Source organism: Podarcis melisellensis (assembly GCF_964234715.1).
Source record: "Podarcis melisellensis genome assembly, chromosome: 3".
NCBI classification, from domain to species: domain Eukaryota; kingdom Metazoa; phylum Chordata; class Lepidosauria; order Squamata; family Lacertidae; genus Podarcis; species Podarcis melisellensis.
The window spans coordinates 116,564,315-116,579,097 of NC_138530.1; the positions used below are offsets into that span (position 1 = coordinate 116,564,315).

General features: G+C 41.9%; 1 protein-coding gene across 7 annotated transcripts in view; it reads right to left on the reverse strand.

Moving 5' to 3' along the window:
* Positions 1-221: 221 nt before the first annotated feature.
* TFAP2B (transcription factor AP-2 beta) overlaps positions 222-14,783 on the reverse strand; it is a 65,145-nt gene continuing 50,583 nt past the window's right edge. For 3 of the 7 annotated variants that reach the window (XR_014166937.1, XR_014166938.1, XR_014166939.1), the window contains 3 exons: positions 10,919-11,178; positions 8,083-9,168; positions 7,530-7,707 (listed from right to left, as the gene is read on the reverse strand). Coding sequence is in view for 4 of the 7 variants with exons in the window: in XM_081906377.1 (XP_081762503.1) it covers positions 9,128-9,168; positions 10,919-11,178 (301 nt within the window). In the remaining 3 variants the exon portion in view is untranslated. Of the gene's footprint in view, positions 383-7,529; positions 7,708-8,082; positions 9,169-10,801; positions 11,179-14,783 lie in introns of those variants that run through there. The other 4 variants (XM_081906379.1, XM_081906376.1, XM_081906378.1 and 1 more) reach the window with 2 other exon arrangements.

The following is a 14,783-nucleotide window of genomic DNA, read 5'->3' on the forward strand; positions in this document are numbered from 1 at the left end:
TCCGCCGCGCCCCGAGCCTGGAGCGAGCGAGGACCGGAGTTCCCCGGGATCCCTGGAAGGCAACGCGCTCGCGAAGAGCCGCCTTCCAGGCAAGTCTGCGCTGCGGAGGCGACAGGAAAGCCGAGGTGTGGGGCGAGGCGGGAGGAGGGCAGCCGGGGGGCAGCGGCCTAGGGTCGCAGGCGACTTGGGAGAGGAATCAGACACAGTCAACGGGGCAGCACTTCTGAGAAGCAACGTTTATTTCTTTCCACTGTAGAACCGGGTCCTGAATTTCCCAAAGTCCAGATTGGGAAAGAAAAGATTTTGTCTTGGCTGCGGAAGTAAATCCATCTTCAGAAATGAAGCAGCACCAACATAGTTTTTTAAAAAGGGGAAAAAATATCTGAAGAGGAAAATACAACAAAACACAACAATCTTTTTTTTTTAAATTCGTATTATTATTATTTATGTAAATCAGGTCATCACTGGACAAGAAACCAATTTCTACCCATTACCATAACAGCTTGTCTATAAAGAACAGAAAAAAAGATCAGATTGGGTACTATCTAGAGTCAAGCGTTTGTAATTTTTTTTGTCTTTTTGATCGTTTTTCTTCTTCTTGGTTTAAATTCCCCACCCATTCACAGAGGTATAGTCACAGATAAATAACCCCAAAACTACTTGCTCGCCATATTTACACAATCCCGTTAAATTAAGCATAAATAAATATATACAAACTCATCATTGAATGCCTCTCCGCGTTTGCCCCCCCTTCTTTTCTGAGAGTCGCTAAAACCGATGACATTTTTTCATTTTTATGGAAAGACTATTCAAGAAGAGTAGATGTTGGTTTTGCTTTGATTTAAATAAAGAACTCGATTTTGGCATAGAAAGGAGAGACTGTAGATTTCACACTCCTATATTCGGTATATCTATTTGTCTTATAATTTCAGCTTCAAACCTTGCTTCCTAAAACTCATTGCTGGAACGCGCAACCCACTGAATGCAACGTGATTTACTGTCACATAAATGAGCTTAACAGAGTGGTGATAGACACGCTGGCACACAAAGGGTTACACTATGAAGGGTTGACTTTAGCCATCTGCAGTTCTCTAAGTCACATGATTGTTTTAAACTTTTTTTAAAAAAACAACAACACATGAGCATGATATAATATTGGAATAAATGTCAACCAGGAAAAAGAATATTTTATAAACATGGCCAAGAACATTCATCAGTGCAATTAAAACATTAATTCATTAATTGCATATATTGAAATGTTAAGAGTAGAAGATTGATTTTAATCAGAGCTGTCCTTCAGAAAAGGGTATTCAGTGCTGATGGCCTCAAAATAAAAATAAAAATCCCAAAACAAACTATGTACATGCATTGATTCAACAAGACGGGTTTTACGAACACCCCTCCCTCCAAAAAAGAGGAATAGAAATTATTTTCATCATGACTCAGAAGAGAAAAATTGCATTTGATTAGAGACATAGGGAGGCCTAGATTGTTCTCAGAGGGAGGCTGGTGGTGGACGTTGGCCAAACAGTCAAGAAAGCACCTTAGGCATCAACTAAAAGTGTGTTTATTCAGATGTTTAGCTGCAATCCTGCACACTCCTAAGACAGCAAGTCACTTAGCAACCAGACACAGGATTGGTAATGCTCAGCCCTGAACTGGTGCTCTGTGAACTAACAATCTAAGTGTATACATGCCTAGCCAGAAGTAAATCCTACTCTGTTAAATGCAAGTAGATCACTCCCAGTGAAAGCAGGCATAAGACTGCAGCCTAACTGATAATCTAGCAAAAAGGAAAGCTGAATGGACACTGGCGCTTGGCTGTTCTTGTTTCTGTTCCTAAAGGGGCAAACGGCATTGGCAAGGGCATATGCGCTTCTTCTTCTTCAAGGGTTCTTTGTTTCTCCAACTATTTCCAAGGCCTCTCCTCCTAGAGCACCCTTCCCCAACTGGTGCTCTCCAGATAATTCAGGCTTCGGCTTCCATCTGCCCCAGGCTGTGGTGGCCCAGATCTGTAGTTCAAAACATCTGGAGAACACCAGATTGGCAAAGATGGCACTAGAGAGATGTATTAATGGAAGGTGCCAAGAAGAGCAGGAGAAAAGGGCTGAGCAGGAAAGGAGAAAGGGTGAGAGGTGCAAGTGCAACTTCCTTCATTCTGGCCTGGGGCAAGCAATTACCTCTCTGACTTCTTTCCCTAGTGAAGAATGGAGACTACCTAATTAACGTTGGAGAGACACTTGAGTGGGGCAATTCTGAATGGAAAATTGTCATAAGAGCAAAGGGTTAAATAGCCCCTTTCTATTCACCCCCTCCCCATAAGATTTCCCTTTTCTTTCTCTCTTTTTAAAGTTTGGGGTGGGGGGGGGTAAGAAACCACACTGCCTGCATATAATAGGTAGTTTGATTACTAAGATCAGGATCATTGCACTACTGTCCACGAGCACATCATGATCCTAAATGCATAGCCTTGAAATGAATTTTTATTTAAACCAAATCCCTCCCAGGTGAAAGGTGTTTAGGACTGGATGCAAAAGTAACAGTACAACCTTACTTCTCATTGGTTAAAAAGGCACAATTTATCCATTTGCTTCCAATATGACAGCAGGGCAATCTTGATCACTAGGGTTTTCCCATAGTATGGAGTCTTTGTACATTTGACAGTTGTATAACTGGCAAAAACCCAACCAGCACAGCTTTTCCCAGCAGCGATAGCAAAAGTGTCCTCTACTGAGTTGCAAAAACAATGAAGGATCTTGTGGCATCCTAAAGGCCAACTTTCTTTTAATGGCATGAGCTTTCCTGGGCTAAATTTCACTTTGTCAAATGCATGGAGCGTAAGCCTAAAATGGCAGATATATATAAACATATATATATATGCACACGTTTCAGAGGAGATGGAAAGAATAGGGAAGTCAGAAGTTAATGAAATGAAGAAGGGACAGTGGAAATTGTGTACCAGGAGTTGGGGGGGGGAGTGTAAAAAGGACATTGGAAAGGCATGGTAATTTTGGCTGCAATCCTATACATGTGTAACTGGGATCAAGTCCCATTGAGCTCAGTGCAACTTACTTCTTAGCAGACATGTGTAAGATTGCACTATGAATAGTTATGCAGCACTTTCAAGTTTTGGAAACTAGGATCCATTTTACCTGTTACTCAACAATAAAACCATTTTTGCCACTGAGATTAACTCTGGCTCTCCAGTGAGGGGCAAAACCTGTTTCTACACTTCATGAGAAACGTAGGTTTCTACAGGCCCTGAATAAATATGAAAATTTATAAGACGCTTACCTGGTCAGCTCTCCCCACCCCTTCCTTTAATAGCCCCATTAATGATAGAGGCAGGTAGAAATTGAGCAGGTAAAGTATCCCCAGCAGGCAGCTGCAGCAAAGGGAAAACTTCCCATTCTGGATTTCCATTAATCAACAGGCACAGATTTTCAGTTGCTATCTGCTTCTACCAGCTATCCCCACAGTGTGTGTGTGTGTGTGTAAGTAAATCATAGCTTTTAATTCCATTACTTTTAAGTAGAAATCATTATCTGGGATTAGGGTTGCCAGCTTTTGTACCAGCCCTAGTACTTGTGCCTTTAGTAGCAACTTAATATGTGAGAATGAATAAGCGATATGTTTCATCTTCTCACACTTCTACTCATTCCTGCATACCAGGTGACTGTTACGGGTTCACAAGCAGGCCAGAGTAGGGTTTTTTTTTGGGGGGGGGGGCGTTCTGCTCAGTTGGCATCCCTGTCTAGAACTTAATGTTTTGGTCGACATTGCTGGCAATCAAAGTTAGGTTCTCCACTCTAAAATGAAAATGTTCAGGTTTTACCAGCTGCCTGGACAATAGTGGAAGAGGCAACTCCTTATGCTCCTTCTCCACCACCACTAGATGCCATAAATGCAATTTATGGAGGCAGCCAAATGAATGGTTTAGCAACATCCCTTGAAATGTAGGAAGCAAGACCCAAGAATTGGTGGTGCTATGTAAATCCTTTTAGGTGGTCAGCAGAACTGGAAAGGCTGTGCTTAGGTGCCATGTTGTTTGCAGAGACTGAAGATGCTTAATTCACTTCATGGGTTGTTGTTGTTTTTTGCTTGTTTTTTTAATAAAAAAGTACCAAGAGTTATCATTTATCCATGAATAAATCTCATTTAGACCAATGGAATTTATTCATGAATGACTTTAAGATGGCAGCCATTTACCCCCAGGTACTATATAGACTCTCCACATAGACTCAAGGTATCTATGAAACTGGATAAATATGGTTTCTTTGAGGAAAAACAACATACTGTATTTTTCGCTCTATAAGATGCACCAGACCATAAGACGCACCTAGTTTTTGTAGGAGGAAAACAAGAAAAAAAATATTCTGAATGCCAGAAGCCAGAACAGCAAGAGGGATCGCTGTGCAGTGAAAGCAGCGATCCCTCTTGATGTTCTGGCTTCTGGGATAGCTGCACAGCCTGTATTCACTCCATAAGATGCACACACATTTCCCCTTACTTTTTAGGAGGGAAAAAGTGAGTCTTATAGAGCAAAAAATATGGTACATAACTTTTAGAGAAAGAGGAGTCAGATTATCAGCTTCTAGCAGCAGAGACAACTGAGTGCACACTTGGGAAATAAGGAATAAAACTATCATAAAGTGTAGGGAAGAGATGTAGCTCACTGGTAGTGCATGCTGGGTGCACGCAAAAGGTCCCAGGTTCTATCCCAGTCATCTTCAGGAAGGCTGGGAAAGAATCCTGTCTGAAGCCCTGGAGATTGCCAGTCCGTACAGTTCAGTATTGCCTCACCTAGTGTCCTTCAAATGTTGTGGGACTCCACTCTCCATCACCCCCAGCCAGTATGGCTGACAATGAGGACCGATGTGAATTATAGTTCCACAACAGCTGGAGGGCACCAGTTTTGGGAAAGCTGCTGTAGACAGTAGTGAGTTAAATGGAGCAATGCTCAGAATTGGTATATGTCCCTATGGGCAGGCATCACCAAGCTTTTTGGGTCCACAGGCACATTGGGGATTTTGAGAGAGTTCTGTGGGCAACATCCTCTGTGGCTGCTTCTCTCCTTCCCTCCCTGGCTCAGTCTCTCCAGGTCAGAGTTAAAGTTGGTTCCAGCAGAATTTTTAAAGGGCCTTTTGAATTTCCATGAATTTACCCAACAAAAAGCACAGTCAAGAAGTGAAAGCTTACAGTGGTAGACTACACAGCACTACAAAAACATTGAAGGCACAGATCTTCACGGTTTTTACACAGGATGCCAACAAACACACCCAAATCACAGAACACAGCTGTGGACACATTCTGAAAGGTGTAAAAATATGAGTATCCATGCCTAGGGTCCATGCTTTCATGCTGTGGCATTTTCTCTCCCAGCTCCTGTGGTGCACCACTTTATCCCCTCTGGCTATTCTCCTTTCCTGCCCCCGTCTCCCAGATGGCTCTCCTTTCCCTCCTGCCTTCTTGGTTGCTCGACTTTTTGTTCACATGTTGATTCAGGTCAACATGGAGCACATGGAGCTGAAACAGAAATAGGAAAGAGCTAAGGCTCTTCCAACATCCTCCTTCTTCTGTAGGCTTTTCAAGTGGCAGGAGGGAGGGTAATAAGCTATGCCACCTCATGACAAAGAGGACAGTCAGTGGGGGAGGGGTCTCAGAGTCTTTGTGAGTGCCACTGGCTTTTCTTAAGGGCACTTCTGTGCCATATTGGCAACACCAGCCCTATGGTTTTCGGTCAGCATGTGCACACTGCTCCATGATTTTAGGATTCTAAGCTCTATTCTAGTGTCAATGCCAAGGAAGAATTTGTAAACACAGATGCTTTAACTGGGAAAAAATGACAAAATGAAAGGAGGCAGGAGAACCCTGAGATTTGCTTCCATCTTGTGATGTGTTGTAACCAATGAGCAGCCAACATGGTGCCTCCCAGCTGTGGCTGGACTACTAAACCAACCAGCCCTACTCCACATGGCCAATGATCAGGACTGATGGGAGTTGCACTCCAACAGCATCTGGAGGGGACACCACAGGGGCCGCCTCAGTACCTACATCCTAAGGACAGTTGGACTACAATTGGCTGCTGATTAACAAAAAGAAAGAAATATATTTGGTCGATACAGTTTTGAAGAGAGCTCAGACTTCTGTATAATATCTCTCTTAGGGTTCCTTGCATTGTTGTCCGCAAAGTTTGCAAGTTTAAGTTTGGAGGGTGAACATGTCTGCGGTATAAACTAGAAAGATTTTGCTCCCTATTTACTATTAGGACAAAACATCTCCTCATTTAACTTTGTAGATTTTCTGCTTTTTGTGCCACAATGTTTTTCTTAGTTCAGTGTTAATAGTTATCCTAGATTTTATTTTATTTTTAGTCACTGAAATATTTCTTCAGGTGGCCTTTTTAAAGATATTAAGTTTGGGTTCTTTCTTGTGCAGGCATGTTCAGATCAGTGGACTGAAACATAGTAAATTATTCTTGTGATGCATAAAGGTGATTTTGTTACATTTATAAATTGTCCAAGATAGTGTACGGAGTCAGAGCTAACAAATATGAGAACAGGAAAGCATTAATTACTATCACAGCTGTCTTCAGCTCCTCAAAAGTGCCCTTTGGGGTAACAACTGCAAATAAAGGTGCATTTACTGTCTTCCTCCCTCTTTTGAGATGGTACAGTGTACAAAAGACACAGGCAGAATGTAGATTTCAGAAATATAGGAAGCAAAAAAGTATGGGGTGAGGTTTAGTCAACATTAAGCACATTACAGTCCCATTGATTTCAATAGGATAGTTAAACATATGCTTGATTCTCCCCAAAACTAAATGGAACCAACTTTGGTTGGATGTGCCTGAAGTTACTGAACTAAAGCAGCCCCACTGATAGTAGTTCCAACTAGGGGGCCTGAATTTAATCAATTAATATTTTAAACGTTTCCTGATTCTTTGGAAAGTATTAAAACAATACACCATATTAAACATCATCTTAATTCTTGCTTTACTCTCAAATAGGAGAAAATGCATCAAATAAGATGGTGTCCACTATCTAAAAGCAAACCTATGCTTCTTGCTTCATGGCAATTGTTTTGGACAACATTTAATCAATGAATCAACTAAAACTCATATGATTAATCAATTCATTCCATGAATTGTATGGCAGTCTGGGTTCCAATACTGCTGTAGAGTACTATGCTCAGTCTCTCCTGCATAATTTGTTCTAGTGACATTCTAAAATTAGCAACTTGAGGACCTGCACCATAACTTGGCAATATTGCAAATTCACATGCATACAGGTGTGCATTTAGGATCAGTGTGTAAAGCTCCACTCACAGCTGAACTGAAATACTTAGATTCAGACCAAGGCCCATTGGAAGTTCTACTCATTTTGATTAAACTTGCTTCCTATATAATTGATCACATCCAATATACAGGTACTCCAAGTTAATCACCTTCTGAATATGTCTGATTACAAATAACAACACACAGCTTACTTCACGGTGCCGGCAGAAATATCCAATGGGAAAGTATTGGCTTAATTTCAAGTACTTTGTGGTTTATAAAGGTTGGAAATGAGATCTTAGGGACCCGTTCTAAAACACAGTGTACGTAATTCAGCAGTTGCATTGTGCATGATACTGTTTGGAACACAGTAGGTGATGAATTCAGAATGTACGTCTTCATGTTTCAAGCAACTACACATGCATATTTCACTGTGCGTATATGCCATACAGGGACGCAGGTGGCGCTGTGGGTTAAAGCCTCAGCGCCTAGGACTTGCCGATCGAAAGGTCGGCGGTTCGAATCCCTGCGGCGGGGTGCGCTCCCGCTGCTCGGTCCCAGCGCCTGCCAACCTAGCAGTTCGAAAGCACCTCCGGGTGCAAGTAGATAAATAGGGACCGCTTACCAGCGGGAAGGTAAACGGCGTTTCCGTGTGCGGCTCTGGCTCGCCAGATGCAGCTTTGTCACACTGGCCACGTGACCCGGAAGTGTCTCCGGACAGCGCTGGCCCCCGGCCTCTTAAGTGAGATGGGCGCACAACCCCAGAGTCTGTCAAGACTGGCCCGTACGGGCAGGGGTACCTTTACCTTTACCTATATGCCATACAGAACTACAGTTGGCTGCATCATTCTGCTGCATGCTGAATATGTGTTGAATATTTATACACATGGTGAAACAGACATGTGCAGCCATTTCAATTGGGGCACTGGTCACTTCTTGTACTCTTGAAGTTTACATTGTGAGAAATAACCCTTCATATTTTTAAAATTAGAAACTGCAAGGACCCAAATTGCTTTTGAAAACTGAATTCCAAATGTAAAACACTACCCTGTGAAATAGATGGACCCCATCCATAAGTGTTCGCTTAAGTAGAACAAAGTTCTACCAAAAACAATGGAAGTTACAGCCATGGTGATGTGTTTATCCTATCCTCATCTCCTAGCATGAATTCAGTATGTTAAGTCAAAATGATGTATAGACATAAGCTGTTGTGACAAAAGGGAAATGATTTTTCAAAATGCATGGAACACCATAGCCATTATCCAAGTCAACAAGGTATTTCCAAACTCATAACATGCAAGGTGAAATTCATCTTCTTTCACTGAAGTATAACTTTAGTAGGTATTCCAAACGGGGGGGGGGGGAGCTTTTAAAAATCTCATTTATAAAATATACTGTAATGCACTTAAATTTCTGCAAATGCTTGGAATTTGGTTGATTTCCCTCATCCCAAGACATGTGTTGTTTTTTCTAAACCAAGAACTGCAAAACTCATTTAATAACCTGGGGAAAAGAGATTTCCTTAAACAAAGCTACTGGAAATGCTCAAGCATCCTCATTACCTTCAGTCCCCTCCTTCTCCTCTAAAGACACTTAGCAAACCTGTGTTATTCTGTGCATCGAATATTATTGGCCCTCCCCAAATCTTTTCTATATATTGGATAAATTAGCATTTGCCTATCAATATGACATTGCCCATTCAGTTGCCTTTGCCTTGCTTAATCTATTCCCTTTGAGCTTCTTTAAAGAAGTATACCCACAGAATTCCAAAACAACTGGCTTTGATTTGAAAAGAAAAGTGTCAGAATTGTGGATTTTCATCTCTGTACCTGATGAAATGTGTAGGGAGTTCTAGTCCTCTTTGAAGAAGCTCATAAGCCAAGCGGGCAAAGCTTTGGGAAACAGAAGAAAATAAAAAGGGTACATACTCCTGAGAAGGAAATCACATACTCATCAAGACATTCCTGTTACTAATACTTCTTTAAAAAGAGAGAGAGAGCAGTCTGAGACATATTAAAAAGAGCAAACTGAATTGTTGAGAATTAGCCAATATCCATTCAGAGTAGCAATTAGCAGACTGGCACCTCTGTCTTAAGCATATTGTTCCCAGTCTTAGAACAGCCAGTTCTCTGCACTTGAATGCACACAAGAAGCTCCCGTTCACTTCAGTGGCGCACCTCCATGTACAATTCTCGCGGGGCCCACTGAGCTATCTGCTCAAATGAGATAGGTGGTTTCATTGCAATGCAAAGGAAACTCTTGCAAGCAGGAGAGATTTGTGTGTACATCCGAAGTCCTGCATCTACAAGGGATTGTCAGACTGCAGCAACTGGACTTGGAAATAGGTCATATTGATTTCAAACATAGGATCAGTTCTGGTGTAGCATTTGACCTTCATGGAGAAGAAGTACATAAAAAAGAGTTATATATGAATGCAAAATGTGCATATTGGTTTTAAAAAGAATAACCCAGAAGCAGGAGAATGTAGTATGCTTCCCCTCTTCTGTTCAGAGGTTTTGCATTCCTGTATAACGTTTTTTCACAAGTACATCTCCATTTTTTAAAAAATGTTATGCTGGAGGTTACCACCTAATTCCAAGTTAGTTCACCGCCTTGTTATCAAAATCTCATTGGATCCTGTATGCAAACTTTACACATCCTAACAGCCAGTGAAACTTGCAAAGTTGCAGCTTCAGAATTTTAGGAATAAATATGTAAAGTATCTAGTTTTCAGTAAACCCAGAAATTTAGGTAGTCTATATTTAAAATGGGGACACTTGATAACTGTCTTTTTAGCTAACATTATTTGAAATACTCTTCCAAGTAAGTATCATTTTAACTTCATCAGAATGTGAACTTGTTAGATGCAAATGCACTGCTTTAGGTTTCCCCATAATGGTTTCTAGTCTAAACAGACCCAGAGCTCTCATTTCCTGCTACCTCAACCCACTGTGAAGAAATCTGCAAGCCGGAGACTATTGGTAGAGCTTAGGCCTGGGCATTCTGATGACACAGAGTGGCAATGGCAAGACATCACCCAAGTCAGGGGGCTACAGTTGGTCTGAGCTACAAACAGGACACTTTGCTCTGAATGGGACAGTCCCATATAAAATAAATCTATCCCTTAGTTTTTTTGATTTTTCTACTTTAGATAGACTTTTTTTTTTTTGAAAAATAACAATTATACAGAAACAGACTATGTATCTCGGCCAACATATCAACATTATCAAAAAGATTCTTCCAATAAGTTATTGATTGTTTTTACCTATTATTGACATTTTTCACACACACCCTCCCCAATTATCACAAAAAGATTGCAGGAGAACAGAAGTGGAAATTCCTTGAAGTTGTCTTCAAAAGTTCCTTTGCAAAAGCCACTGAGCCTCTGTGTTCCTGTTTCCATTGTGCGTCTCTGACCTTACTTCCTTTAAAATAAAATAATGTGGGTGTGACCTACCTAGTATAATTCTTCCAAAGCCCAATCCAATATTTTAAAGCTAAAATTAAAATGTTTGTTTAAAAAGATTTCTCTCTCTGCTTTTCCTTTTATTTATTTTTCCCCTAATTTCATTAGCTTCCTTGTTTTTTGTTTTTGTTTTTTTCATTTTCTGTGCTTCTCTTCCTTGTCTCCAGTTTTACTACCTGGTCCTTCCCCAGAGGTGTGCCTGTTAGCAGAGTTGTTGTTCAAGAACATCTTGTCCATGCCTTTGAGAGCTTCAGTCAGGTAGTTCTGGAGAGCAGTCAGGGCAGCGCATATGGCTGGGGACCCAAAGCCATGAGTGATGAGGCTGAAGTGAGTCAAGCAGCTCTGAATCCCAGGTTCCAAAATGGGGCTGGGCCTGCTATTGCCAATGGGTGTCCTGTCCTGGGCCAAGAGATCCGTAAATTCTTTACAAAGTTGCCTGCAGAGGAGGAAGACAAAGAGCAGACGGCAAGAGCCAAGGTTGATCAGGATCAGACCATTTCATTTTCAACAGTTTGTAAGACATGTTTAGCGCAACCTTACAATTATAAAAATAATTCTCAGCATGTAAGGGAAATGTTCTTCCACCAAGCAGCTCAGGAGCTGGAGAGTCCTATTTCAAACAATCCAGGTTGAGAGACTGATAGGGCCTTATTAGCTGCTTAAAATATGGCTGCAAGTAGCATGTGTTAATTTATATATTTAGACTCCATAGAACAGGTGTGTCCAACTTCCAAGAGACTGTGATCTACTCCCACTATAAATAAACTGGCAGTGATCTACCCATTGGATTGACTGGAGTTGTTGAGCTTTCTTTGGGGGACAATCAGGGTCCTGCGATCGACCAGTATCGACCAGGTACATCACGCCATCAACAGGTAGATCGCAGCCTTCCTGTTGGACACCCCGCCATAGAATATACAAGAAAAAGCCCTCCTGGACCAGGCAAAAGTCCATCTAGTCCATCATCCTGTTCTTACCATGGCCAGCCAGATGTCCCTGGGAAGACTAAAAGTAGGACCTCAGCACAACAGTACTCTCTCCACCTGTGTTTTCTGGCTACTGGCATTCAGTGGCATAGACATAACACCTACGTATGCATTTATATGTATACTATAGAGGTACATATAGGCAGACATGCAGGGGGCCACATTTTGGTCCAAAGTCCACCAAAGAAGCAAACAGATTATTAATACAAATAAAGATTAAATAAAAGTACAATAAAAACTTGCCGTCAGGGCTTACTGTAAACTGTGGGGTGAAGACAGGATGTCCTGGGCCTGATACACCCCTCCTGCAGTTTGTTAGCAAAAACTGCTGCTTATATCAAACCAAGGGTCTCTGGGCAAATTAAGATTGTGGGAGACTCAATGACTCTATAGGCAGATTAAAAGGCAGGAGATCCAGGACTGTCCACCACCCACAGTGAGCCTCATGCATGCCAGGGAACTGATTGGGTTTAAAGAAACATATATAAGATGCTTTTCCAAGTGATACTCTGCCAAGGTGCCTTACATCTTAAGCATCCAACCATATAATAATATCAACAAATAAACAAGTGAAATTGCTAAGCCCAGGATTCCTTGTGGGATCTGAACCAGGCCCTCTCCATGCCCACACGCAGTCCACTCTGCTACACCAGTCCTCAGGGGGCTTTTTTGTTCTAAGGGGAAAGAGCTATTGCCTGCTGGCTTTCTGCTTGCAGCAGTTATCCTCTGTCTGACATATCCTGAAGGATTTACACACCTGCATTTTATAGTCATTTCAAAACATTGACTTGTTCTTTTTTCCGTTTTTGTGTTGTACATGATCATTACAAGTGTCATTGCCAATATTTCACCTGAACTTGCAAATGTGCAGCATTTTCTAGCAGGTGCCGGAGTTATGCCATTTAATCCAGAGCTCTGTGTCAACTCCAGTACATTTCACAGAGCTTCTGCTAGAAGGGGAATCCATTGCTAGAAGGGGCCAAAAGCCCCCAGAGCAAAAGACTGGATGTGTGGGTGTGTGGTGATGAAATGGATTAAATGAAATAAACTTAGTCAAATAGTTTCCTCAAGGCAACACCACTCACACACCAGTCCTCCCCTCCTCAAACAGCCTGTTCAATCTGATCTCCAGTGTGCCACCAGCAGAACAGCAGTGCACTGCAGGGAAAGGTATCTGAAGATAACATTAGTGAGAAAAATCAAGCCATGCACTGGAACTGATATGTTCCTTACACATACTGTAATCCCTCCCCTCATCAAAATTCTTAAACTTATTGAGAAAGCAAGCCATGCGCACACATGCTGATCAGTGGTTATGGTACTAAGCTACAATGGATTTAACACATGAAGAGGAAGAAGAGGAAGAAGAAGAGGAGGAGGAGGAGGAGGAGGAGGAGGAAGTGGAAGTGGAAGAATTTTCAGGGTGATTGATCATCGAAACAAACCCTCAGAGGGGGAAGCCACTATAGTTTTTATTTTACAGATCAGGAACACAGATTTGTGCAAGCTTACCCAAGATGCCCATGGCTGAGCAGTAGTTTGAATACAGCAGCTACTCTTATCTATTACAATGATTATTATTTAATTTTGTATACCTCCCTTCCTCCATAGATCTCAGGGCGATTCACAACATAAAATGCAAGGGATTCTCAAAGTCTGCAACAGTGAACCTCCCTAATTCAATAAAAACATTCCTAAACTGCATGAGTGGTATCTCTCATTCAAATTTCAAAAAAGTATAATAGTTGCCACATAGAATGGAGTAAGCAAGGAGTCTGTCTCCTGGTCAAATCTGTCCCAGTCAAAATATCATACAGTTGAACTGGGAAGGACCAGGGAATGAACCCAAGTAGCTAGCCACATATCTCTGAAATAAACACCAACCTTAGGGAAGCAGAGCAGTAGCTCACAATGCTTCCTTCGCATGACATCACATACCTGATCCATTCTGCTCAGCTGGAGTTACCATGCCAGCAGAGAAGTCTTAGCAAGTCAAACTGTTTTAATTGCTGTTCCCAACCCATTCTTTTCAAAAATGTGTTATCAAATTAGTACAAGAGTCATGGACTACACATTAAGTGCAACAAGTTGCAGAATCCCACTGTCTTCTGTGCATTTGTTGGTGGTGCGGAAAACTAGGGAGCAAACCATTCTACTTAGCCTTCTTTCTGACAAGCTAACCCTCTGTGAGCAGAAACGCCCAAGGTGAAGGAAGCCTAGGCCTGCAGTCAAAAGTGGTAAAACCCAAACATGGGCTCATCACCACGTTTGTTGTGTGTGACAACAGGGCTTATCCACACACTGAGCCTGGGATTTGTTGCTCTCTCACTAGTGTTAATCTGACACAGGGGTGCTCAAACTTTTTTCAAAGAGGGCCAGATTTGATGAAGTGAACATGCATGAGGGCCGACCAAAGAAGCTGTTGACCTTTTTTTAGGATTGAAGTTGTTGACCTTTTTAGGATGTTACCCCAAAGTTGTTGACTTTTTTTTAAAGAACCCTGGGAAGGAACTGCCAGGATTAAACTGACCAGCGGGCTGGATTAGGCCCCCCAAACAGACTTTGGACAAGCCTGATCTAATATAATGGGAGGTAGTAATTTATAATTACTTCCATAGCAACCCAGTAGTGCAAGACCTAACATGAAATATCTTCAAGGGGTACACAGAGTTCAAAGGGGAGGGGAGAATTGTCACAGACATGCCTTCAGGTGTGGCATTCTGGGCATACAATCAAGGAAGCACATGAGGGTGACAGGTTACAGAAGCTGAACACTAGCAGGTCTAACCCACAGGGATCCATTCTGTCTCACCAGACCTTTATGTGGTTCTCTTTATTGGGTGGCCCTTTATGATTACCTGCTGTGAAGCCAGGAGAAAAAAAGGAGGCAAGTAGCAAACAGATATACACTTGGAGTGTGTGTGACCCTCTCTCATTTTTAGAACTGAAGCTTCAAAGTCTAAGGAGCTTTCAGTACACTCAGGTATATTTAAAAGAATGTACCTCTTTTGACACTCTCTTTTGACGCCATACCCTGACTCATGCTGCCACGCAT